This window comes from Panthera tigris, chromosome B4, assembly GCF_018350195.1.
Source record: "Panthera tigris isolate Pti1 chromosome B4, P.tigris_Pti1_mat1.1, whole genome shotgun sequence".
In the NCBI taxonomy this organism is placed as follows: Eukaryota; Metazoa; Chordata; class Mammalia; order Carnivora; family Felidae; genus Panthera; species Panthera tigris.
The window spans coordinates 122,881,418-122,908,695 of NC_056666.1; the positions used below are offsets into that span (position 1 = coordinate 122,881,418).

The window sequence follows — 27,278 nt, forward strand, 5'->3', positions numbered from 1 at the left end:
ACTTAAGTACATAAGTGAAAGTTTAAACATTAACTGGAAAAAAATGTTCAAAGGCTCATAAATTTTCAGAATAAGAAAAGTCAGGGGCGCCTGGGTGGCTCAGCTGGTTAGGCGGCCGACTTCGGCTCAGGTCATGATCTCGCGGTCCGTGAGTTCAAGCCCCGCGTCGGGCTCTGTGCTGACAGCTCAGAGCCTGGAGCCTGTTTCGGATTCTGTGTCTCCCTCTCTCTGACCCTTGCCTATTCATGCTCTGTCTCTCCCTGTCTCAAAAATAAAACGTTAAAAAAAAAAAGTCAACTCTTTTGAAGCCTAGAAAATCTTGTATTCTCCCCTAAAATGAATGTTCGTTAAAGCCCCCTGACACACAGATTTTTTTCTAAATCATTTGCTTGGAACATGTAGCGACTGCCCCAGGGCAACACCACAAATACCCCATTTTACAAAATAAAGCTTAAGTATTAAAGAGCTGTAATAAAAGGCTGAGTAGATACAAGAGAGTGTGTGAACCACAGGTCTCCTCATTTGCTCCCTCTCATTTGGTAGAATAAACTCCATTATAATGGCTTTTCAAGCTTTTTTTGATTGTGATTCACAGTAAGAAACACATTTATAGGATCATGGTATGTACGTACGTTTGTATGTGTAAACAAAACAATACTTACGTTTATTATAAACGCTTTAACACTTGTTATTCTGTTGTATTTCTCCTAATGCTTAGTTTCAGGACCCACTTGAAAATCTGCAGTTTGGAAAACCCTCCCCCATAGTAAACCCTGTTGATAATAAGATGCAACTGACTGACAGAACAATAGCTAAGAAGGAAGCAAGTTTACCAGGTTCCTCACAGGGAGAGGAGGCATTGGGAGGAAGAGGGAAACAAACTGAAGCAACTGGCTCTTCTTTTGCTGTTGTCCTATCATATAAGGTTTCTTTGAAGTAGAGACGTATTTGGGAAAGACTGGAGAAGGACATTTCTCCGAGGCTTCCACAAACTCTGGTGGGCAAGGCTCACAAACACAAGTTTGTCTTCCAGATTCAGAGGGTTAGAGAAAGACTGACAGGACAGGAACCACTTTGTTGCAGTTGCTTCACCGTTTCCTGGTTTGATGTCCTGCTCCCCAGCATCTCTACCAGGAAACTCTTCCTTTTGCAAGGCAGAACTGAGCAGAGGCCCCTGGTCTGCGGAGGTCATGACTGGAGCTGGCAGACCCAGGACGCACAGCACTCCACAGAAACTCTACATGAGTGAAACGTTGAGTAAAGGTTGCAGCTCTTTATACACATTTGTATTTATTTTTAATTTATTTGAGAGACAGAGACCGTGGGAGAGGGGCAGAGGGAGAGAGAATCTGAAGCAGGCTCCATGTTCCGCGTGGAGCCCAACGTGGGCTCAATCCCAGGACCCCGGGATCATGACCTGAGCTGAAAGCAAGGGTCGAACGCTCAACTGACTGAGCCACCCAGCCACCCCTTTACACACATTTTTAGTCACTAGAATTCTGTCTCTGAAATAACTGAGGTAAACTATCTGCTTTAAAACTTTTCTGGACTGTGGTCCTGAGTGGCTAGAAAAACCAGAAAGAGAGAGAAAAAGAGAGAGAGAGAGAGAGAATGGGCTGTTGTTCATTCAACAAGTCTTCACTGGATATCTACCATAAGTCAGGTTCTGAGTAGTACCTACTAATGGACAGAGCATCTGTAAAAGATCCGAAAAATTTAAAAATATTAAAAGTTTCCTTTAAGCAGTTGCTATGATACAAATTAATCATAAATAAATTCTGTATTTACTCATGAAAGCCCCTTGGTGGATCCCAGAGCGATGAGGATACATGAAGCACAGATCATAGTCCCTTCCCAGTCCATGTTACATTAGTGACAAATAAACCTTGGTTGCTGTAAACCACTGAGATTCAAAGAGGACTTCAACTACCTCCATTTTGACCACAGTCGGTATTCTCTAAGTGTTTCTTTCCAGTTTATGTCTAAACTCAGCAAAATACTCACAAGGCAATGCATCCCATGCTGGGAACCAAAACTACCCCTCAAGAAATAAGGACTGCCCTGATGCCAACAAGACCTTGTGTGATTGACCTGAGGACAATGATCAGCCTGCCCCTGTCCCACCCCTTATATAAACCTGGAAGTATTTTCAACCCTTTGAGACGCTAGCCCACTGTCTTCCCGGTGTGGGCCTCGGGGAAATAAGTTCTTGTTTCACCACCATTCCTATCTCTACCTTTGGATTTTGTCAGCGCTAAGTGGCCAAATCTAGACCGTTTGGGACCCTGGAGCTGGGTGCTCTCGCACCGTAGGGCCCAGATCACAAGATTTTGGAGTCATTTGTTACCACAGTCTAGGTAAAGCTAACTAATACAGCAGCCATGTTTTTCATCACGCAAACTAGACACAGAAAAGCCTCTCCCCGTTAAGAGTTATTTAGTGAAGTCCTCATACAAACACCGGTGACAATTTGAATACTAATGAAACAAAAATCAGCTGGAAGAGCCATTGAGAAATAAAGCAGAAGGGCTAGTCTGTAACGTAATAAAGGGGCATGGTGCTTAAATGACATCTATCGTACACTTAAAACGACAATATTTTTGCATATGCAAATTAAAGCAGACATGGGTTCCCGTAAAACTTTATATTTTACGAAACAGTTTTATTAGAGTTACACTCATTTTACAGACTAGTGAACTGATGCGCAATAGTAAATTGATGGTATGGTGACCTCAACTCCCAGGTTTGCTGTCTCCAAAGTCTCTTATTTCCCCCACATCACACTTGATAATTGATACTTGATAATTAACGCAAAACACTGTTTTTTTAATCGGTATAAAACTTGGGGTGGAAAGGCCTGGATAACCCTAATAAGCATAACCATCTCACCTACACATCGTCCCCAAAGGGCATCTCCCACTCGTCACCCCCAACCGCCCAGCGACGAATCTGGGCGGACAAAAAGCTTACGTCAACACAGCGCTCCTCATCCCACCGTTTTTGTCCTCCACCCTTCCCGAAAGGCCAAGCGGCGAGCAGAAGAACCAACGAGAGGGGAGCGAACGTGATTGGGCTGCCTGCGTCACGTGACGACCACGAGGCGTAGGATTTGGCTCGGAGCAGACGGAAGCACCGCGCGTAGTGGGGGGGGGGGGGTCAAGTCTGGGAGGGGGGAACTGGAAGCTCCGGGGAGGAGCCTGAGCGTCCGCCGCTGTCCCAGTTCTGCCAGCAATCGTGTCCAGTCTCTGATTATTGTTGTACCGCCGTCGGTACGCCGCGGTACTACGGAGACCAGTCGTTCGCCTGCCCAGCAGGAGTAGCCGCTGACTCGAGCGGCAGCGGGGAATGGAAGCGGAGAACGCGGGCAGGTAAGCCCGGGGCGGAGCGCCGCCCTTCCCCCCAGCGCCCCTCGCGGCGGGGTTGGCCGGCGGGCGCGCGCACGCACGCAGGGGTCTTTAAAGGCCGCGGCCGGAGTACAAAGACCTGGCCTGCGCGTGCGCACTGCCACCCTCCTCGGGCCGCTCGGAAGCGGCGCCACCTGTACCTGCGCCCTTCTTCCGGCCTTCCCGGCATCCAGCCGGCTTTAACAGGCGTTAATAAGCGACCCACAGGGTCCGGTTAATATCTCTTTCCGGTTGTCATTCTTGGCTACGTTTGCCTTCACCCTCCGTTATTATGCGAAGAGCTGTAAAGATGGAATATCACGCGTATCACTTCTGGAGCTTTAATTTTAAAATTAGTAGTTTTATCGTGGCTTCCTTTCCCGTAGGTTTAGTAAGATCAACGTCAGGGGCCACAAGGTGGATAACATTGCCAGAATTCAAGTCTCTTGAATTCTGTATTATGACTAATACTCCCAAGTAGTCATCTAAAAATGCTTTCTGGTGATCTTGGGGGGTGAATTTAATCAGCTTTTCAGTATGTCCTTTGAGGAGTGTTAGATTCGTGGAGAGAACGTTTGGCAAACGTAGAGATTGCGAGATTCGAACTCCTCGCAGAAAACTAAATGAAAAAAATCATTAGATAGGGTAGCAGGATCCTTAAGAAAAACTAATGATTTACATTGGAATAAAATTCTGTAAGATCTAATAATTTTCCGGACTCTCCGGGGCCCTGAACTTAGGCAAGACACTTCACTTCTCTGGGCCTGTTCATGTCTGTAAAATAGGACATCTCTGGAATCCAGTTCTGACATGCTGTGAATCTGTGTTATGCGGAAAGGATTAGATCACCAAAACAGTCTTTATAGGTTAGGAAAGGAGATGTATAAAGTGTGGTCTTTATCCTGGCTTTTCTGGTCAAGTCCTGAAATAAAGTATTGCACCTCCTTCCCAAAAGAACTTTACATTTAAAAGAATTCACCAGAACTTGTGAAATTCACTCCCACCTTTGCGATGTTACTTCAGATCAGTACTGAGACCTGGGTGAAGTCTACCATCAAATGAATTACACATTAGAAGACCTTGCTCAGTGCTTCAGAGCAAAGTAATAGGTCTCTGGTACGATGTTTACCTAAAATTTGGCTTATATGCTGTCTTAACCCATCCACAGGGTTATAGATCATTTTTAATTTGACTTACAAAGTTTTAACCTCAGGAAATAGAGAATTTTGTGTTAGTAGTGTAAGGGCTTTTTCCTTGGGGATTCTGAGATGACTGAGGCCCCAGATAATCCTGAGAAAGTGGTTCTCTGTCACTCTTGACTTCATGCTAATCAAGGAGTAGAATGGAATGCCGGATATAATGAATTTACTTTTTATTTTGGAAGAGTAATTTCAAAAAATTCAAAGGAAAAAATTCCATTAATATGGACTCTTTTTTTAAAAGAGAAGATAGTTCAAGTATCATAACAAATAATGTCTACCCAGAGAGGAAAAAAGGAAGGAGAGGATCAGTATGTATCTAATGAGCTTTGGCATGGAAAGGACATTTATCAAAAATGGAAAGTAGGATGCCAAATCAAAAATGACTTTGTAAAAGTGTGACATGGGCTACTGAAAATACAAACTGGAAAGGTTAACCCTTAAATGAAATCAGCCTTTCTGGAAATGTTAGGGACCAAAAAGAACTTTTTTAGTTAGGTGTTGACATCGAGGGCAAGAAAGGTTTGGATTTTCTGCCTAGTCCACCAGCATGGTGTTAGTAGATAACAGGAAACAAACATTTGGTTCTAATTTTTCTTATCTCTATGTTAAAAAAAATGATTAGAGACAAGAAATGGCAGGATGAATGTCTTTAAGAGACAAGATCAATGAGGGCATTTAAGAGAACTTTCAGCTGCTCTAAGAGAAATCCAGTTTCCTGGCCTGGATAAATTATATGTCAAATGAGAAGCTAGATTACAGCAATCTTTAAGAACTTGCAGATAACAGGAGAGAGACCTGAAGCCTGAAAATAAACACATGAGTTCCTGTTTCTTCCTAGGTGGAGTCTGTCTTCTAATTTATTGACTTTGATCCTAAACAAAATTTTTACTTTTCAGTGGTTATTGAGCATATTTAAAAGGAACCAGTGGCCACTAGGTTACAGTATAATTTGGGAAAAAAGCAAGATGTATCAAGCTAGGTTCATTCCCTTTTGGATAATGATACTGGACTAGACAGCATCAGGATGATGCTGACAGGAGGTATCTAAAAATTTAATCCTGTCCTGCTGTCATTATTATTATTATTATTATTATTATAGCAAAATTACTATATACCAGGCACTGTTTTAAGTGTTTTACATATGTTGACTAATTTAATCCTCATAACCAACAAATTAGGTACAACTATTTCCATTTTGCACATGTGGAAACTGGGACACAGAGGTTAAGGAACTTGAGCAGAGCTGAAATTTGAACGCAGGCAATGTGGCCCAAAGTCTGCCTCCCTGATAACTGTGCCACATATCACTTCTCTGTGGGCAAGACAAAGACGGACTGATGGCAGTCCAGTTAGGTGGAATCAAAGCTGGTTTACTGCCGAAAGAATCGAGGGCAGGCTGAAGAGAGGTCTATATTGATGTGCCTTGTCGTTCTACCCCAACTTGTTCTTTTCAGCAATTTAACAACTTCCGGGTGCTGTTGGAATGCTGATAAGATTTGTGAATGACCCAACTCTGGAAGAAGTTTGTGGAATTGGTAGTTTAAATCAGAATCCATATCCTAACAGCTGGAGTGTTGAATCCTCTTTTACCAAAAGAGGCACAGTTCTGTGCTTAGGTGCAGAAGTATCAGTGATGTGAGGGAGAGGTAATAAAAGGGCAGTTTTCATTGATGTTAAACTCAGTTTGAATCAACAGTATGATGTGGGTTCTAGTAAAGTTAATGTAATGGATTCTGCAGTAGGACTCCAGGATGAGGAAGCTGAGCCCTGCTTGGTTTCAGGATGATGGAGCTGTATCTGGAGAATTTTTATTTTGTTTTCTTTTAAGCACCAAAAAATGACAAAGTAGTGTAGAAACTTGAAGTCATACTATATGAAGAAGAGTTGAATGAATTGGGGACTCTGGCTTGTTCTAAATCTTTGTATTTATAGTTTCTAGTAGACTATGTACAGTAAATACCCAGTAATGTGTGGTGAATACACACAGTTCCACTTTGCAATATTAAATGTAGTCTTTAAATAGTTAGGACGGTATTCCATTGTAGTTTATATACCTAATTCTCTTTAGTTGAGCATTTAGATTATTTAGCACTGATTTTGTGTGTGTGTGAGTGTTTTGTTTTGTTTTGTTTTGTTGAGGGGGGAGAGAGAGAGAGAGAGAGAGAGAGAGAGAGAGAGAGAGAAAGAAAGAAAGAAAGAAAGAAAGAAAGAAAGAAAGAAAGAAAGAAAGAAAGAGAGAAAATATCTTAGGCAGGCTCCACACTCAGCACGGAACTTGAGGCAGAGCTTGATCTGCAACCCCTCTGGTCATGACCTGAGCTGAAATCAAGAGTCAGATGCTCAACCGACTGAGCCACCCAGGCAGGCACCCCATTGATTATTATTTTGTAATTATTCAGTGTTGTATAGTCATATTAATATGAATATTAAGTGAATAATAATATGAATATTCATATTAATGTTAAGTGAAAATAATAAAATATTGCTATGAATTGTGTTCTTCCAAAATGCCTATGTTGAAACCTAATCCCCAATGTAACGGTATTTGGAGGTGGGGCCCTCATGAATGGGATTAGTGCCCTTTTAAAAGAGGTCCTAAAGGTCCCTCACCTCTTCTATTTTGTGAAGATACAGCAAGAAGGCCACCCCTATGAACCAGGAAGTAGGCTCTCAGCGGACACTAAATGGTGTTTTGTTGTAGCAGCCCAAGAGGACTAAGACAAATGTATATAGAAAAGAGCAACTTAAATCTTTAAAATAGTGGAAAATACCTGAGTATTAAAGAAGTTGGAGGTGTTCATTTTAGAGAAAACCTTTAAAGAGTTAGTTTTTGAAGTACAGCAAAATCTGAATTAATTGGACTCCTCAGTCATCTGTGTGTGTGTGTGTGTGTGTGTGTGTGTGTGTGTGTGTGTGTGTGTGTTTTAAGTAAGACTGTTAGGAAATACACAATTCATTAGGAAAATACACAGTATATCAATTTCAGACGGCTGTAAAAACCAGTGCTTTGGGCACTGATGTTCAAGGGAAAGGGTGTGCATCTCTGATTTGGTCTTGTCTGATATCTCTGCCGTGTGCTTCCCTGCTCAGATGCCCTCTACCCTCATGCCACTGGGGATCATGCCAGAGATCGTATCTGAGAAAGCAAGATCCAGTTTTGTTTGCCTGTGTCTCTGTTGGGTAATACTGATTGTGTTTATATCGTTGTATATCGACGCACTTGGATGTCATTTCTAATTTTGGGGGCGGTTGTCTCTTAAGTTATGACTTGATGGGAGGCGTAAGGTTGCTAGTGAGGCTTCTGTCTCTAGTAGCATCCAAGCAGAAAGGCTAAGACTCGCTAGGGAACTAATTGCTGGCTGCCCTGGGGTGTGACTACATCATACTTCCAGACTGAAAGACCCTCCAAGGCCAGAATTCAAGGAAATGTGTGCTAGGTCCTGGCACTGCCATTGCCAGAAGCAGAAGAGGCACCAAAGAACCCGAGCGAAAGAGACAATCTTACTACCTTAGCTGAGTTTCACACATTTCTGGATAATGAAGAGACCTGTATCCATCGGGGTGGGGAACCATGGAGGGCTAGTCAAGGGTGTGGTTGGCCTGTGATGCTTTTTGGAGGAGTGAAAAATGAGTAGATGTCCTCCCGCCCTCCAAAAAGGGGGGTGTGAATGGAGGCTAGGAGAGAGGAAGGGGTGAGCTTCAGGCAAAGGAGAGGCACAGAACAGTGTGGGGACAAACCAATGATAGGGAAGAAAAGTGAGCAAGGGGAAATAAGGTCATCCCTCATGCTTGGAAATTTGATACCAAATTTGAGTTACAGAAGATAAAAACTCTGGGATCTGGACAGATTTGGTCCCGTTTCCTGTACATCGTCCACATATGTAAAAATCATTTTCACGGTGAGAGAACCCAGGTCCCGAGAGGAGGAGTGATGACCAAGTGCTCTTGTGTCGCTGTCCCTCGCACAGAGAAAACAAGCCTTGTAAAGTTGGCGTGATTCTGAATTACAAAGGGGCAAGTGTATATAAATACAACAAATGTATTAAATATCTTCTAATTAAGGTTGAACAGGTTTATGCTGCTTACAGTTGTAATTATCGCTGGATAATAGGAAATTGATTTATCTAGAACTCTAGTTTCCTAGCTTTGAAGTCCTCGAAGGTTTTTTGCTTGCTTCTGCCAAATAATAAGAATGTTGTGTTGCACTCTCTTTCCTTTTGTTCTGTTAGGAAGCCGTTGAGATGATAAGACTCAATTTAATACTCAAAGATGGTGTATTACCTTAGAACTTACACATCATATTTCTCATTTCTTTATTTTTCTATTTCTGTTCTATTTTAACTTCCTATAAAGTACCAGAGGTCATTTTTAGAAACATTAAGGGACACGCTGATATTATAGATAAGTTTCTCAATTTCTTTCAAAATTGATATATATCTCTAAAATAACACTTCTGGGTTTTTTTCTTCCTTTTCATTTTTTTCCTCAGCCATCTGATTTCTAAACTTAATTTTCAGGTTCTGCACTTCACATCTAAGTATGACCCTGAAATATGCGAAAGGCACATTTTGGAAATTTGTTTTTTAATGTTCAGAATCCTTTTGCCATGTAAAATCTTCCTAAGTTAAATATTTTAAGTTTGGACTTTGTGAAGTGCTTGAAGTGGGACACATCTGTGAAACTCTTGAGAGTGGTGGCCAGAAACACGGGCGAGGGTGGAAGGTTGTCTTCTTGACAGTGTGACAGACTAAGAGGAGACGTCCTGCATTCTTTGGCCGCTCGCTTATTGTGACTTAACTGCGGCTGGCCTCAATCGAAGGTTACAGTTCATTGTGCTGGAATATCCGAAGGGTAACAATACAAGATCTCTCAACGTAACCTAGCAATATCTGACCCCTCCTTAGAGTATTTGAGTATTTAAGTCATAAACACTGAACAACCAATGATTTTACAGTTCATCAAAAGGAGCTATATTATTAAAGAAAAGTGTGGTGGAAAAAGAGGACATTTTACTTTGTGCCAAGCATGATTTAAGTGCTTTTCTTCAGCTTTTACATTTGAGATTCTAGGACTTGTCTACATATTTCCCCAACGTGCAGCCTTAGGTTACAATACTGTTTCGTGTTCCTTTCTACTTTAAAGTCTGTATTAAACATTTTCTGTGCTTGAAAAAATATCCGTACATTAACCTTGCTGCAGTCTTTTCATGTTACTAAAGTTTACTGGATTGTTGTACCTATTTTTTATGTAACTGGAAACAATATACTTAAAGAAGTAAAAGTCTTAAGATATAGTGTAATACCTTTCTAATTCTTAACCTTTTCTTTAACAGCTTACCCTTGAAGATAGTTTGAAGCTAAAATTCCTCTCCAGTGGTTTGTCCATTAGGATTTGGCCCCTGTCTTTGAGCGTCCGGGATTTCAGCCTGGGCACCCACAGATAGTCTGTTACCCTGTGTCTGCTTCGGCCATTTAAGCTTCTGCTTTAGTTTGCCTCCCCCGCCATCCCAACCATTTTATTAAGATATGATTTATGCATAATAGGATTCATTCATATAAAATGTACTAGTTTATCTTATTTGTTTATTTATTTATTTATTTGAACAAGCAAGCGGGAGAGGGGCAAAGAGAGAGGGAGACACAGAATCTGAAGCAGGCTCCAGGCTCTGAGCTGCCAGCACAGACCCCAGCGTGGGGCTCAAACTCACAAACCTCTAGATCAAGACCTGAGCCAAAGTCAGACACAAAACCAACTGCACCCCTAGGCGTCCCTATCTTTTCTTTTTAATCTCTACTTTCTGAGCTTCCCCTTTTCTTTCTCCATAACTAATAAGTGAGTAGCTTGCCACAGAAAACGACTTTTCTCTCCAAATGGTAAATGACACTGACCCATTTTATTTCCTAGTGTTTTCCTTCCCGTTGTGTATGTAATGGCATCGTTTGGCATTAGATGTAACTTGAGTTCCAGAAAATACATGTTTGCTTCCATAGCTTTTGTGCTACAGGCAGCAGTGTGAGACAGTGATGGGTAGTCATGAGAAATTGGTTTTTGGCCATTGTTTTTTGTGTTCCTTATACTGAACTGAGTACTTGGAACAAAGTCTGAAAGATGTTCAGAGAAGAGATTTAAAGTGTTTTTCCCCCATAAATTCACAGATATGTGCAAAATGTCCATTTCTAGCCCTCATCTAGTGGTAAAAACCCAGCAACAATTTAAAACCAGATCCAATGCATAAATCATTAAATAGGCAAATAAACCAAAAGAGAACCTTAAGTAGATTGGAGGGAAGGCAGGAATGGGGAGTTGTTGGTCGAAGGAGAAAAGCTTCCAGTTATAAGATGACCACGTTTTAGGGATCTAATAATGTACATGGTGGTGATTAGAGCTAATAATACCTTGCTACGTACTTGAAAGTTGATAAGAGAGTAGATTTTAAATGTTCTCATTACAAAAAAGAAATGGTAATTATGTGACGTGATGGAGGTATTAGCTAAGACTTAGTAATCATTTTGCAAAATATGTATCAAATCAAAACATCATATACTTTTAACTTACACATTTCATGTCCGTTGTATCTCAGTAAAGCTGGGTGGGGTTAGGTTGGAGAAGATCTTATGACCAAAGAATTAAATGTGAAGATAGAGACAAACTGTTTGTATGGACACTTTAACCCTGTATGAGCTGCTGTGCCTTTTAAGTCTCTCTGCTAGCAGATTCCCATGATCTCATTTCAGAGAAAGCACAGGCTGACCTGACAGGACTGGTAAGTTTTATTGCTGACACATCTTGTCATTAATCAGTGGGAGAGTTCCTTAATATTGGTTAATAGGCACAAAGTAAAAATCGGGTGAATACACACATTTAGGAATAGACCTTCCTCCTCCCTTTGCCCCTATTATCAACTCTATATGTTACAGTCTGACCACACAGTGTTTGGATCCTAAAGGTTTTTAAAGCTCATCGTTTAAACTTCTAGTCGGGTAATTTTATTGACATGTCTTGTACTTAATTGTTCTTTCAGCTACTCCCTTCAGCAAGCTCAAGCTTTTTATACATTCCCATTTCAACAAATGATGGCTGAGGCTCCTGATATGAATGTTATGGACGAACAGCAAATGCCAGCAGAAGTTCCAGAACCAGTGCCTGCTCAGGAACCTGTACAAGGTAGTTTTCATCAGGATAGTTGAGAAAAGTAGCTATTGGATTGGCCAGCTTATGTAAGAAAGGGTTTAATGAAGAATTTTTATTTTATTTTAGTATTTAAAACGTTAACCACTTTTTAAGTATGTGCCAGGCACTGTGATACATTTGGGGGAATAAAAGAACATGGATCCTGCCCTCAAATAGCTCATAATCTAGCAGGAGAAAATAGTAAGTAAACACATGGTATGCTTTAAGCACACAGTGGTGAAGAGGGGCACAGGATGCTGTGAGAGTGCATAGGGTTGACACTAACTCGGACCGAGGTTCAGAAGCAGCTTCCAAGAGCTCTGGAAGTCAGGGGTGAGGAGACTTTATCCGCATGAAGAATGGGGTGGGGAACATTCCTGGCCTAGGGAATAGCATGGGCAAAAGACAGATGTAAAGAATCATGACAGTTAAAAAGTAGTTATTCTGTGTCTTTGGGAGTCTGGTGTACAGCAAAAAAATAGTGATCAATGAGGCTGGAAAGTGCCTTGTTTCCAAGAAGAGTGTTCGAAGAATGTATGTTCTCTCCTGAAGGTGGTAGGGAGCTTTTGAGAGGATGGAAGCAGAGGGTGACTTAAACAAAGTAACATTCTAAAAGTCAGCCTGGGAAAAATTATTATAGAGGATAGAATGGATGGTGGGGAGTAAGGCAGAATTTGGAGGCAAAGAGTGGATTTGAGACTGAATAATCTGAGGATGAAATGAGGAAGACCTGAGGGGATGGAGAGAAGAAGGTAATGGTTTTCTCCAGTGTAGCAGTATCATATGAGAAATGTGTTCAAGAGTTTCATCTTACGATTCCAGAAACACATCTGACTCCACTGCATTGGAGATACCCCTGCCGATGACTCTCCTATTTTTCTGGGCTGGCAGCACTGGGACTTCCCAGCTACAGGCCAGTGGAGGTGGATCCCTTCGCGTAGAGAGTGGCTAAATCAGTGTGGGGTAGAAGAGAGGAAGGACAGGATGCTGGGTTAGGGAACTGCCTAATGGTAGTAGAATGGAGGAGGGGCCTAAGAAATTAAGAGAGATGTTAAACAAGGGTAAGAAAAGCAAACCTTCCTATTGGGTAACTCTAGGTCAGTTGTTCTTGACTGGGCGTGTCCCCTCCCCCCCCCCCCCCCCAAGGGACATTGGGCAATATCTGGAGACAACTTTGATTGTCATGATTGGCAGGGTGCTACTGGCATCTATTGAGTAGAGGTCAAGGTTGCTGTTAAACATTCAGTAATATACAGGACAACCCTGTATATTACTTAAACAGAGTAGCATTCTACCAAAATCATTCAACCTAAAATGTTAGTAGTGCTGAGATTGAGAAGCTCTGCTTTAGGTCCTAAGACATCCCTGGTCTTGCATATTTTTTCTTTTTTCTTTTCTGTTTTTTGAAGTTTATTCATTTATTTTGAATGTGCAAGAGAGAGCGAGGGAGGGGCAGAGAGAGGGTGAGAGAATTCCAAGCAGGCTCCACACTGTCAGCACAGAGCCCAACTTGGGCCTCAAACTCTCACGAACTGTGAGATCATGACCTGAGCCGAAACCAAGAGTCCGGACACTTAATTGACTGAGCCACCCACGTGCCCCCCTGGTGTTGCCTTTTTTTTTTTTAATTAATTTTTTAACATTTATTTATTTTTGAGAGAGAGCACGAGCCAGAGAGGGGCAGAGAGAGAGAGGGAAACACAGAATCCAAAGCAGGCTCCAGGACTTGAGCTGTTAGCACAAAGCTCCATGTGGGGCTTGAACCCACGAACTGTGAGATCATGACCTGAGCCAAAGTCAGATGCTTAATCAACTGAGCCACCCAGGTGCCCCCCTGGTCTTGCCTTTTGAAGACTACTTTCCAGCCCAGAGATTTCATCTTCAGCATCTCTAAATTCACCTCTTTGGCTGTGTGTGGAACAGAATACACTCATCTCTAAAACAAGCCCACAAGCCATTGGAGGTTTTCTATTGCTGGAAATTATGGGAAAATCGAGTTAAAAGGTTCCCTTCCTCCCTATTTTTTGCTCTATTTATTTTCTCGTTTATTGCGCTGTTTATGTATTTACATTTAGAATTTCTATAAAATAGGACATGAATGCTTTAAATCCCTGGGGAGATCAAGATGACAGGGAAGAGTCCATGGGAAATCAATCTATGATCATTATGTACGTTTCATCCCGAGAACAGCTAGCAGAGGAAGGAGGGCAGGGTATAGGGCCTCGAGAACCCCGTCCTAAGATGAAGGAAGAGGGAGGGTACTGCAGAGGATGGTGAGGCTGGGAGATAGGAGAAGGTAGCAAGAGCGTTGATGGGGTGACTCTACTGGGAAAGCTGCCTGATGTTCTTAAGTTATGTTTTTCTGCATCTACTTCCTTGAAATTACTGTGTTTCAGAGACTCCAAAAGGAAGGAAAAGAAAACCCAGAGCAACGGCACCAAAAAAACCGGTAGAACCCAAAAAGCCTGCTGAGGCCAAAAAATCTGGCAAGTCCACAAAATCAAAAGAAAAGCAAGAAAAAATTACGGACACATTTAAAGTGAAAAGAAAGGTAGACCGTTTTAATGGTGTTTCAGAAGCTGAACTTCTAACCAAGACCCTCCCGGACATTTTGACTTTCAATCTGGACATTGTGATTGTAAGAATTTTTGTCCTCATTTGGTTTTATAAATAGTATTGGTGAATTAAATTAACATAACCTCTGTTCTTGCAAATAGCATTTTGTTGAACCATTTCTAAGAATCCTTTTGGTAGTAAATGGTGTCATTTTGTCACCTTCATAAGGTTGTGGACACATATGGATGTGTTTAAGAGGATGGGCTCCAGAGTACGGCTGTCTGGTGTCAGGTCTTGCCATGTGGGTATGACCTTGAACAAGCCTTAACCTTCCTAATCACCAAGTTCCCTTATTGGTGAAGCAGGGGTGATAATAGTACCTTCCTCATAGGATTGCAGTTAGGTAAAATAATCCACGTGAATCACTTAGATTGCACATTACGTGTGAGTTCTCTAGAAGTGATAGTACTGATTTTGAGCTCTGATTTTTGTCAGCAACTGTAAGAAACATTAGCATGCAAACAGCTGTAAATGACGTGGAGTGAGCGGCTTGGTGGGAGTGGAGAAGCAGGCTGTGGCTGGACCTGGGCTCAGTTGATCGGTTGCTCCAGGACCTCTCTCTTTCCAGTCCGGTTGGGTGGAGGTGGGGGCTTGGGGACACGAGGGAGTCACACTGTTTTTTATCTTTAAAATTTATTTTTGTTTTACTTTTTTTTTTTTTTTGCATTGGAGTATAGTTGACACACTTCCATTAGTTTCAGGTGTACAACATGGTGATTTAACAAGTTTATTCATTATGCTGTGCTGACGGCAAGCGTAGCCGCCATCCCTCACCATACGCCGTTGCCGTGCCATCGACCCTGGTCCCCGTGCTGTGCCTCCCACTCTCCTTCACCCGTTTTGCCTGTCTCCCCTGCTTCTGGCCACCACCAGTTTGTTCTCTGTATTGATGATCTGTTTCTGCCTTTTTTTTTTTTTTTAAACTGGTTTTTCACAACAGCAGCAACACTTTTGATATAAAGGGAATTTTTTTTTCCCTCAAAATGAAATACTTTATTCAGATCAAAAATAGGTACTTGATAAACGGGATTGCCGATGATGCTGGATTAAATTTTTATTTTAATAAATTTAGTTTTGTCCATCACTACTCCACAGAAGCCCTCAGGCATAAACCCTACTTTTCAAGACTTAAGTGTATAAACATTTTTTGCAGATTGGCATAAACCCGGGACTAATGGCAGCTTACAAAGGGCATCATTACCCTGGACCTGGAAACCATTTTTGTAAGTAGTTCTTGCTTTTATTTTTTTACTTTTAAACTAGATATCTTTGTTAATAGTTTGGGGTTTGTTTGTTTTTTTCCTTTTTAGCCAAACTGTGTGGTTTTTTTTGTTTTTAAGTTTATTTATTTTGAGGGGAGGGGGAAGAGCACAAGCAGGGGAGGGGCAGAGAGAGACAGAATCCTAAGCAGGCTCTGTGCTGAGCATTGAGCCCCCAACCAAGGGCTCGACCCCACAAACTGTGAGATCGTGACCTGAGTGGAAATCTAGAGGACGCTCAACCAGCTGAGCCACCCAGACCCCCCAGATACAAACGTGTTTTCTGTGCATGCGTGCACTAAAATAAAAGGCTTGAAAAAGATATGTCACTGTTCATGTTTTGGTGTAAGAGAACAGAGGGGCAAGAAAAGTAGCACTTTCTCTTTTTTTTTGCTAATTGTTTTAAATGAGTTTTACTACTTTTTAAAATGAATTTTCTTTTTTAGTTGTTACCTACAGTCATAGTAACAATAGTACATCATTGTGCCAGTATAGACAGAACACTGACCTTTCCAGATTTCTGCTGATCTTATTTCCTAGGAGAGATGAAATGCATTGATCATTGGGAATCAAGCTGTAACCGTTAAGAAATTCTGTGACTAGAGACATTCTGTTTTTCTAATTTTTTTTTAATGTTTATTTATTTTTGAAGGAGAGAGAGACAGAGTGTGAATGGGGGTGGGGGCAGAGAGAGAGGGAGACACGGAATCTGAAGCAGGCTCCAGGCTCTGAGCTATCAAGCACAGAGCGCGATGCGGGACTCGAACCCACAAACCGCTAGATCATGACCTGAGCCAAAGTCAGACACTCAACTGCCTGAGCCCCATTGTAGGTGCCCCTACTTCGTATCTGTATTAAAGACCCTCATACTTGTGGAGTGAATTTTAAACCCAATTGTAACTACTATTGTATTGTCTTAATATGTAAGTCGACTTACCTAACACCACCTAATAGAAAAAGGCATGCAGTAGGCCCTCAGAAAATACTAGTTGGTTATCTAAGAGTTACATTAAAAACATTTAGGGCAGAAGATACAATAATGTGTTTTGGAACTAAGGACGTATTGTCTCCATATTTAAAACAATTTCTAAGAGACGTTTGAATTTTTAATTTTTTCCATTTTCAAAGTGTTGGAATGTTCTGGGTCTGTTGGTGTATGTTTGTCTCTTTGAGGTATTCCAGGGGCAAGCAGTGGTATGACTAGTTCCTAGAAAGAAAACCACTTTTGAAGTCTTCTACACTGACTAGCTGTGTATTCTCAACAGCCATTTACCTTGACTGCCCTGGGAAGAGGAGATAAAAATAGTAATTAATATTTCATAAGATCATTATGATTAAATGAGATAATCCATGCAAAGGGTTTATTAACACATAGTGATTGCTTGATATGGTATTTGACCTATAATTTCCTAAATATCCTAAATGTTTTATTTTTTTTTTTAATTTCAGGATAAATGTAGACTACCATAGTGATTCATGGGACAAAAACCTTTGACCTACATGCAAATAAACTGAACTCTCTTTCACAGGGAAGTGTCTGTTTATGTCAGGCCTGAGTGAGGTCCAACTGAACCATATGGATGATCACACTTTACCAGGAAAGTATGGTATTGGATTTACCAATATGGTGGAAAGGACAACACCAGGCAGCAAAGATCTATCCAGGTAATTTATTTTTATAGGTTGGAACCTGACCCTGCTGGTGTCTCATATACTCTAGGAACGCTCTATGTATCTAGTGCAAGCTGAGCTTAACAAGTATATGAATTGATGTTGTATTGAAAGCTCTCTGAATTCAGCATATTATAAATATTACCGTACTTATATTTTGACTACTTTTTAATTCAATTTTAGTAAAGAATTCCGTGAAGGAGGACGTATTCTAGTGCAGAAATTACAGAAATATCAGCCACGAATAGCAGTGTTTAATGGAAAATGTAAGATTTACTTTTAAATTTTGTCTTTTTTCTTTGCTAACATTATGGACAACGTAAATATGTTTGTATTTCATTTTAGGTATTTATGAAATTTTTAGTAAAGAAGTTTTTGGAGTTAAGGTTAAAAACTTAGAATTTGGACTTCAACCCCATAAGATCCCAGACACAGAAACTGTAAGTCCTTAAAATTATATTTATATATCAGCTAAAGATGAATTTTTTTCTAGCTAGTTTTCCTTTTTTTATTTGTCCTATCCATGGTAACTTGTGCCATGAAAACAAAGCACTGGATTTTGTTGAGTAATAGTTATCTATCAACTCAAACTAATAGCTGCAGATTAATTCAGATACTGCTATTAAAGAAAGAAACATTTGTCAGAGAAAATGTCTTATGTTATTTGGCTAAAATATTGAGAGGAGCTGGCTAACATACTACATTCAAAATATATTTAATGGCATATTCTTACCAAATTCAAGTAGATTAGCCCTTACTCGGTATGAAACAAACATAAATACAGACATGCTCCCAATTAGTAGCACTGCTCAGTGCCCCCTGTTTGTATATCTTAGCCCAGTGTCGTTGTGGAGCCATCTAAATAGTGTGCAGCCCGGTTGCAGACAGACATCCAGACAACCTGCTTGGCCCTTGGTGTATTTACTGTCTTATACATAAAGGCATCACGAAGTAACAGTGGTTTTCAAACTCTGTTATTTCTGTATCGCTTCTGCAGACACTTACTTAGTTCAGATTTTGCTTCTTAAATCTAGTTTTAAGTTTTGTTTACAACTTAAAAAAAATTTTTTTTTAATGTTTCTTAATTTTTGAGAGAGAGAGAATGAACAGGGGAGGAGCAGAGAGATAGGGAGACAGAATCAGAAGCAGGCTCCAGGCTCTGAGCTGTCAGCACAGAGCCCGACGCGGGGCTCGAACCCATGAACTGCGAGACCATGACCTGAGCTGAAGTCGGACGCCCAACCAACTGAGCCACCCAGGCTCCCCTTGTTTACAGCTTTTTGAAAAACAACATACAAACACAGACACATGTGTTATAGACAACATTTTATTTATTTTTGTTTTTTCTTTTTATTCTTTTCTTTTATGTTTATTTATTTTTGAGAGAGAGAGAGAGCCAGAGGGCAGCCGGGGGACGGGCAGAGAGAGAGGGAGACACAGAATCCAAAGCAGGCTCCGGGCTCTGATCTGTCAGCACAGAGCCCAAGGAGGGGCTGGAACCCACAAGCGGAGCCGAAGTCAGACGCTTAACCGACTGAAGCACCAGTCGCCCCTTTTTTTGTTTTTTGTTTTAATAAGTTTTTATTTATTTATTTTTGAGAGAGAGAGGGAACACGTGGGGGAGGGGCAGAGGGGAAGGAAGATAGAGGATCTGAAGCGGCCTCCCTGCAGACAGCCGAGAACCTGATGCAGGGCTCGAACCCACAAACCGTGAGATCATGACCTGAGCCGAACGCAGCTGCTCAGCCAACTGAGCCACTCAGGCACCCTGACAACATTTGAAACGATGGAGGAGCCAGTGTGTCAACAGGTTTTTGTGGAGACCTCAGAATAAAGTTTCTGCCACCTCCGTACATTGGCACTTTTCCTTTTCAAATTTCTTCTGTCTTTAACTTGTTACAAATATGTCATTGACAGAGTAGGTGGTAGCCCTGGTCTTTGTTTAAACCAAGGCCTACGCTTACCTACTTTAGTAAAATTGTACAGGTGAGTTCATTGCTTCCTATAGATTACCTCATTATTGTCCCTTAAGAGCCAAATGAGGCTCAGGTACATCTCTTGGGTATTTGTGCCCGTAATAGGGTAGTACTAACTGAATTTGAATCCTATCATGATAGGTAATTTTAGCTCTGATATTGAGCTGAGAGTATTTTTACCTTTTAAAATATATTCTTTATCATGAGATTTTAACAGTTGTTGATGTTAGTGACTCTTCTTTGAAACAAAAAAAGACTTTCAAATTTCTGGATCATTTTAATTGAAGACTATCTTAGGATTCAAAAAAGTGCTACTACACAACCTGGCAGCATTTGCACCTACATATATTTGTGAGTCAGGAGTTTCTAAATGCCTTCTACGCAAAAGAAAATGAATAATTTGCTTTCTATAATGTTATGGAGGCCAATATAAAAAAAAGTGCAAGAAATTGCAACTGGAAATTCCATAAACTGACAGCCTCACTCTTTGATATACATGTGATATATATTGTTATATATTTAGTATTCTATGAAGAACAATTTGTCACCATTATCCAGAATGATAAATGCAAATGTCTTTCTGCTGGGCATTGCACTTCTAGGAATTTATCGAAGAGATACACTCACACATATTCAAAATGAAATATGTACAAGCTTTTTCACTACACCTTATAATAATAAAAGACTGGAAACAACCTAAATGCCCACAGCTGGGTCTTGGTTAAATAAGTATGCAAGTACTACACAGCTGCAAAAAAAGAAAGGCTAGGGGCACCTGGGTGGCTGAGTCAGTTGGGTGTCCAACTTCAGCTCAGGTCATGATCTCATAGTTTGTGAGTTTGAGCCCCGTGTCGGGCTCTGTGCTAACAGCTTGGAGTCTGGAGCCTGCTTTGGATTCTGTATCTCCCTCTCTGCCCCTCCCCCTGCTCATGCACTCGCTCGCTCGCTCGCTCTCAAAAATAAATAAAACATTAAAAAAAAAAAAAAAGTCTTTTTACTCTGCTCTAGATATCTGATACAGAATTGTCTCTGAATACATTGTTGAGTAAAAAAGCAAGGTGTAGAACAGGGAATAGAGAACATGTTATCATTTGTGTGTTTTTTAAAAAGGGTGAGGGAGAGTACATATATTAGAGACATTTGATTCTATATTCACAGAATACCTCTGGAACCAGCAACTTTGATTGCCTCTGGGAAGAGAACTGGGTGGACAGAGACAGAATTGGGGGGGAATACTTTCCATTGTATACTTCTTTTGTGCCTTTAGAATTGTGAGCCATATGTTCACTGTTAAAAAGACAAGACTGTTGGGGCGCCTGGGTGGCGCAGTCGGTTAAGCGTCCGACTTCAGCCAGGTCACGATCTCGCGGTCCGTGACTTCGAGCCCCGCGTCAGGCTCTGGGCTGATGGCTCGGAGCCTGGAGCCTGTTTCTGATTCTGTGTCTCCTTCTCTCTGCCCCTCCCCCGTTCATGCTCTGTCTCTCTCTGTCCCAAAAATAAATTAAAAACGTTGAAAAAAAAAAAAATTAAAAAAAAAAAAAGACAAGACTGTTAATTGGTAAATGAACATGGGGGGAAAGCCTCATTATTTTGATTTCTTGACTTTGCAATAAGTAAATTTTACACATTTTAACTCAAGAGACAAAACTACTGTTACTGATTTTATATATATTAATATGTGATAGGCATCATAATTAATCCCCCCAAAGATAAATTTTTAAATCTCAATGTGAGTGGACTCAATAGATTTGTAACATTTATGTACCTGTAAAATTTTACGATTTTAGCTCTGCTATGTTATGCCATCATCCAGTGCGAGATGTGCTCAGTTTCCTCGAGCCCAGGACAAAGTTCATTACTACATTAAGCTGAAAGACTTACGAGATCAGTTGAAAGGCATCGAACGAAATACAGACGTTCAAGAGGTGCAATATACATTTGATCTACAGCTGGCCCAAGGTATGTTTCCATTTTCGCCCTGTTTTTGGGTGTCATGGATATATACACTACTGAATGCACGCACATTGTGAGTTTAAAAGCAAGAGAAAGGAGAACAGTTACATCGTCAGCCAGAGTGTTCTGACAACGGATGTTAGTCACTGTTAAAATCTCCTTTTACCAAAGTTACCCATCTGTCGTGGGTGCTCCTACAGATGTCGAAGATAGAAGAAGCAACATAGCCTTCCGGAAATTAAATCTGATAGGCTTTTACAGTTCCGATGAGTTAATTTAATAAATGTTATAAAGAGTTTAAAAGATGGCAACAAAAGATAGATCTCAGCACACTTGAACGTTCACGAAAAAGATTTGTTCATGAGGATTTCTGAATGAAGCTGTTTTCAGAAACGTTGTACAAAAACAGCTGTAAATCCCTTTTACCCTCTCCACAGAGGATGCAAAGAAGATGGCTGTTAAGGAAGAAAAATACGATCCAGGTTATGAAGCAGCGTATGGCGGTGCTTATACTGAAAATCCGTGCAATAGTGACCCTTGCAGCTTCTCTTCCAATGGGCTAAGTATGTTCCTCCGTACGTGTCTGTCTTTCTCTCTTCCTCTCTTTCTTTCTTGCTCACGCGCACTAGCAGGGGAGGGGCAGAAGGAGAAGGAGAACGAATCTCAAGCAGGTTCCATACCCAGTGCAGAGCCTACAGCAGGATTCGATCTCACGACCCTGGGATCCTGACCTGAGCTGAAATCAAGAGTCGAATGCTCAACCGACTGAGCCACCCAGGAACCCCTGTTTGTTTCTTTCAAACACTTGGTTTTGTCAGGACTGGGGAAATGCACTTTAGTTTTGTAAAAGAGAATGAATTATTGAAGTGTGGGAATGGTACTATGAAAATCTTTTTAGTGACAGTGAAATGTGATGGTTATCTGAGGTCTCACCACGTAGGTGTTAGCAGCTCATTTTCATTAAGTCATTACGTCATTCTAATCACATTCCCTCCCTGAATGACCATTAAGGGTTTCTTAGTCCTGTATCTGCCAAGAGAACAGAAATTTATTATTGTATTCAAGAAGCTTGCTGTTTTAACGGCAGTCCTCCTCCGCTGCATCTCTTGATGAATCGTGTAAAGCTTTTTAGATAGAATGAACTAACCTTCTTCTCCCCACCCTGGCAGCTGACAGTGGAGAATCAACTTTCAGTGACATTCCAAATGGGCAGTGGATGACCCAGTCGTTTACAGACCAGATTCCTTCCTTTAATAATCACTGCGGGACTCAAGAACAGGAAGAAGGAAACCATGCTTAAGACTGGTATTTCTCAGCTCTACCTAAATGCTGCAGTTTTAATGCAGTAGTCAAGAAGGGGCTAACTGAAGCATTTTATTAATATTTTATTCTGGTGATATAATCATATTATGGTTGTGTGGTAGAATCAACTGTATGAACCTGAGTAAGCTTGGAAGAAAAAAGCACGTTTTTTTGTGTATGAGTTTTTGTATTTGAATTAGCCACCATTCCAGCTTTTTATAAAGTGTATTTCATTATGAAGAAATTGATTTTCTTTTGGGAGTCACTTTTAATCTGTAATTTTAAAATGTAACTGTCCGAATATTTATACTTGATTATGAACTGTGCATAAACCCAGATATACCATTATTCCTTTTATGCCTAAGAAGGGCATGCTAATAATAATTAGCACCGGTCAAGAGGCAGATGTGTTGAATTCTATATGTGAAGCTAACCCCCAGGGGAGTCCCATGTGGTGCTGTCTAGCGGTGTTTGACAGGCTCCCTGAGGCGTACTCACCCTCAGACCCCTTGGCCTCACCAGCAGGGAGGGTTTGGGAGAGTTGCTCAGCCGTAGAAATGTCAAGTGTGGCCTAACCCAGCCTTCTCTGACAGGGCGCTGAGCCCTGCCTTTGGCCTCCTCACCCCTGCGTGTTAATCCTCTAGTATAGGCAGAAACTGCCCTGCTGGAATGGTAAATTCCAGAGAATGCAGTAGACCTTTTAAAGTTTGTTATTTCTTCTGTGTTTTACTTGAGAGACAGACATTTGATAGGGAAGGAACTGAATTTTTCTTGCGGTATCTAGCACCTCCTTGGCTTTAAGGGCGTAACATGGAAAGTGGTGAGAAATGAACTCAGGCTGAGCAACAAGAAGCTGGGGTGTTTGATAATCTTATTTAAACTGGTGCTTTATGTACGTGAGATGTATTAAAATAACAGAATTTTTCTTGCTATGTGAATCTAATAAGCTGTCACTTAAAAAATTTTCTCTGCGTCATTGCTGTCTGTTACTGTGGACTTAAGTGAGCCTCGTGGCAGGGTTAGTTTGAAGTAACGTACTTGTGTGATTTTCTAATGCCTTTTCCATGGTGCTACAGATAGTCCAGACTACTAGGCCTGGTGGATAGTAAAGCTGGGTATTCAGAAATGCCATTTGCAATTAACTCCTGGTCACTTCTGAATATCCTGATTTCGTACATACCCAGGGAGCATGCTGTTTTTCAATATGAAAATATTTATGAGGTGTTTTTTTTTCCTAAGAGATTATATGGCTTGTTCTTCTCTATATGATAAGAGAAACAAATTCTTGTGAATCTTAACATACTTTTTAGCTGTGGCTATGATGGATTTTATATTTCTTTTAGTCTAGGTCAAGCTGTGTAAAAGTCATTCATGTTATTTAACTCATGTACTGTACTGCTGTTTACATGGATGTTTCATGCGGGTGCTTTGAAGTGCCTTGCATCAGGGATTAGGAACAATTGAATTATTTTTTCATGGGACTATGTAAAGCATGGAAGTAGGAATTGCTTTGGTATATAATGATTGTAGCTTTACAATAGATTTTTTTTTTTAATCTGACTGGAGAAAATACCCTTAAAATTATAATGGACCCTCGTTAGAGAATGGGTTTGAGGATTTTCCAAGCATACAACAATGGTGTTTTTCATTATATTTGACAGATGAGTAGTAAACATTGATATATCCCCTATGTGACAATATGAGACTTTTTCATTAAATAATATTGGAAAGGTTTTTAAATTCATTTGGAAGTCTGATGGTTTTTACAATAAAAATACCAAGAATGATTATCCTAAGTTGCAGGTTTTTCTGCGGCAGAAGTGACTGGTATTCTTTCCCCCTTTATGCCTCAGATCCGTCTACCTTGTGTTATGTTTAAGGTATTGAATAATATATGTACTGCAAAAACATTTAAAAATCTGCATATCTTTTATTTTTACATACATTCATGTTTTAAATGTAGTTTGTTGTTTTACAAAAGACAAGACTGGCAACCTGTGAAAAAATACCTATGTGTGAAAAACACATTGAGAAATTTTAAAAACTTGTGGGTACAGGTTGTCATTGAGAGTTAAGCAAATTGATTGCTGAAACCTAGGTGGGTTTATTTCCTTCCAACAATATATCTCACTTACATCATCTTGATTTCCATAATTACCACTTACACTTAAGGAATCAGTACCTACGTAATCCAGGGTACTATTTGCCCACAGTAGTCTTTGTGTTTTACATTGTGGATCATTTGTACCAAAGGTACTGTTCATAAAGAACAATGATATAGTAGGGCTATAAATGGACAATTCCACATTTTTATACAGGGAATATATAAAATGTCGTTACATCAGCTGCTGTGGTGATTGAGTTTAAATATCCCTGCGGGGTCAGGAACAAACCAGCTTTCCCATAAGTCGTTGTGAACACTAGGGAAGTCCCAGGGTTTATGTCTTCCATTCCAGTGGAGTAATTTTGCTTCCTGCAGAAAATGCTCCGAATATCTGGTATCTGGATTCCAGCCTTCATTGTATTCAGAAGAAGATAATAGGCTTGTTAGAAAGTAAACTTTCTATATTGAATGAGTACAAGTTCATTATTTAAAAAATTAAGCAAATCAAAGAGTATACATGGAAGAATTTACCACCTCCCCTAAATCTCCAAAATAACCACTGTTAGAGTTTCTCATGAAATCCTCCTACAAATATTCTACCTGTATGCCAGTGTGTGTGTGTGTGTGTGTGTGTGTGTGTGTGTGTAATATAGCACACGTGGAGTTACTGAATTGTTTTTAAATGTTCATTTTTGAGAGAGAGAGAGGGAGGGAGACAGAATCCAAAGCAGGCTCCGTGCTGTCAGCACAGAACCTAATGCGGAACTCAAACCCACGGACTGTGAGAGCATGACCTGAGCCAAAATCGAGAGTCAGATGTTTAACCGACTGAGCCACCCGGTCGCCCCAAAGTTACTGAATTATTTTTAATGGCTACATGGAATGCATATATAATCATTTATTTAGTGAGTTCCTTATTAAGGACATTTAGGTTGTTTCTGTCCCCTCACTAACATAAGCAGTGGCACAGTGAACAGGCTCCTGTGCGGGTTTGTGTGTGTCTACAGATGCATTTGTGGGGTAAAGTCTTGTAGATGGACTTGCTAGACTGAAGGGCGCATATGCCTTTACATTCTGATAAGAGGTTGCCAGATTGTTCCCAAAAGAACTTGGATCAGTTTCCCTCCCACATAGAGTTTATAGGAGTTCTTGTTTCTCTGCATTTTCCCTCCTTAGTGCGTACGACGACATCTTCCTGTAACAGTCGTGTTTTTACCTTATGAAGCGTGACAAAGAATAATATTCACTTTTTAACACAAAACTATCTCCATTTGAATATTATTCCACTCATAAGGAGTCACCTAGGGTGTGTTTATCCCAAAATTGCCAGAGTATTTTTAGAACCTCTCTTCCAGAAGTACTTTAAGATCTTGAGAACGTGATTTTTTTAATATCCTCTATGATGTTAAATTTTCTTCCTATGAAAGGAATTTGACAGGTTTTTAAAAATCCATTAAGGAAAGAGAAGGTGGTGAATAGCTGGAGTTGTGTTATTCTAGCTTAACATATGATACAAGAAAAAGAAAAATAAAAATCCATCTTCCGTTCTTCATAAACGTAGCTGTGAAGGCAGTTACAGAAGAGAAGCTGGGTGTTTCAGGCTATGGTTATGTAACTGGAATAATTATCAACTTCCAGAGAATCTATACAAAGGAAATGTTCATTTGGGAAGAAGCACCTTAATTTTTTTTTTTAATGTTTATTTTTGAGAGAGAAAAAACACAAGTGGGGGCGGGACAGAGAGAAGGAGACAATCTGAAGCAGGATCCAGGCTCCAAGCTGTCAGCGCAGAGTCCAACACGGGGCTCGAACTCACAAACTGGGAGATCATGACCTGAGCCAAAGTCGGACGCTTAACCAACCGAGCCACCCAGTTGCCTCTATTTTTTTTAATGTTTATTTGTTGTGAGAGAGAACACAAGCAGGGGAGGGGCAGAGAGAGAGGGAGAGGGGGAATCTCAAGCAGACTCTGCTTTTAGCACGGAGCCCCACACAAGGGCTCAATCCCGTGAACCATGAGATCATGACCTGAGGTGATAAACTGAATGCTTAACTGACTGAGCCGCCCAGGCACCCCGGGAGGAAGCAACTTAGAGTCTCCACTGAGTGAGACATCATCTCTCTGCTCCATGAGTGGAGGATTCTATATGGGCTTGCAGTTTGCTTTAGCTAAATACGTTTCATAAATTTTTTATGTCTTAAGTCTACCAGCTTAGACCCAGACTTAATACCCATTAGTGTTACATTACTTCCTGCTCCCAAAACACTCTAAAGCCAAATCATTTTTCAAATGATTTCTGTGTAGATTTACTTTGCAGACTTCCCGGATTCCAAAACCTTCCGCACAGATGTAGTCTCTGTTCTACAAAGAGAAATGACTTCTTTCTCTTGGGAAGATTCTGCCCCTCCCTACTTACCAGCTAGATATTTCATGAAATGTGATTGAGTCTCTGTTCCAAGATCATAGAATGCTCTAACCTTATCCATTTAAGCTCCGCATAGCTGTTCCTACACATTTTTTGTAGACCTACAATTTTGATGAGCTTTTCTGCACATTGATTACATGGAAATGTTGATATTTGACCTAATAGGGAACCTAACATTATAAATCAAATCAGATGGGACACTAGAATCCTTAACTT

At 40.6% G+C, this 27,278-nt stretch overlaps 2 protein-coding genes across 3 annotated transcripts in view; one reads left to right on the forward strand and one right to left on the reverse strand.

The window, feature by feature from the left end:
- The first annotated feature begins 3,163 nt into the window (after positions 1 to 3,163).
- On the forward strand, positions 3,164 to 24,387 carry TDG (thymine DNA glycosylase). Its single transcript, XM_042993056.1, has 10 exons — positions 3,164 to 3,368; positions 11,607 to 11,749; positions 14,152 to 14,393; positions 15,525 to 15,594; positions 17,160 to 17,295; positions 17,485 to 17,567; positions 17,647 to 17,741; positions 21,065 to 21,236; positions 21,668 to 21,793; positions 22,400 to 24,387. Exons 1-10 carry the CDS (start codon positions 3,346 to 3,348, stop codon positions 22,528 to 22,530), a joined length of 1,221 nt encoding a protein of 406 aa, XP_042848990.1. The 5' UTR covers positions 3,164 to 3,345; the 3' UTR covers positions 22,531 to 24,387.
- A 51-nt stretch (positions 24,388 to 24,438) lies between these two features.
- Positions 24,439 to 27,278, reverse strand: part of GLT8D2 (glycosyltransferase 8 domain containing 2) — a 44,631-nt gene continuing 41,791 nt past the window's right edge. For both annotated transcript variants that reach the window (XM_007096475.3, XM_042993058.1), the window contains one exon: positions 24,439 to 25,046. In XM_007096475.3, coding sequence (XP_007096537.1) covers positions 24,874 to 25,046 — 173 coding nt within the window. In that variant the 3' untranslated portion in view covers positions 24,439 to 24,873. The remainder of the gene's footprint in view (positions 25,047 to 27,278) is intronic.

What these genes read in the sequence shown, in the direction of transcription:
- TDG (XM_042993056.1), top strand. Translation starts at nt 3,346, where the DNA reads ATGGAAGCGGAGAACGCGGGCAG. An exon ending in GGCAGCAAAGATCTATCCAG is followed by an intron (nt 17,296 to 17,484) that starts GTAATTTATTTT and finishes ATTCAATTTTAG; the next exon opens with TAAAGAATTCCGTGAAGGAG. An exon ending in AGATCCCAGACACAGAAACT is followed by an intron (nt 17,742 to 21,064) that starts GTAAGTCCTTAA and finishes TTACGATTTTAG; the next exon opens with CTCTGCTATGTTATGCCATC.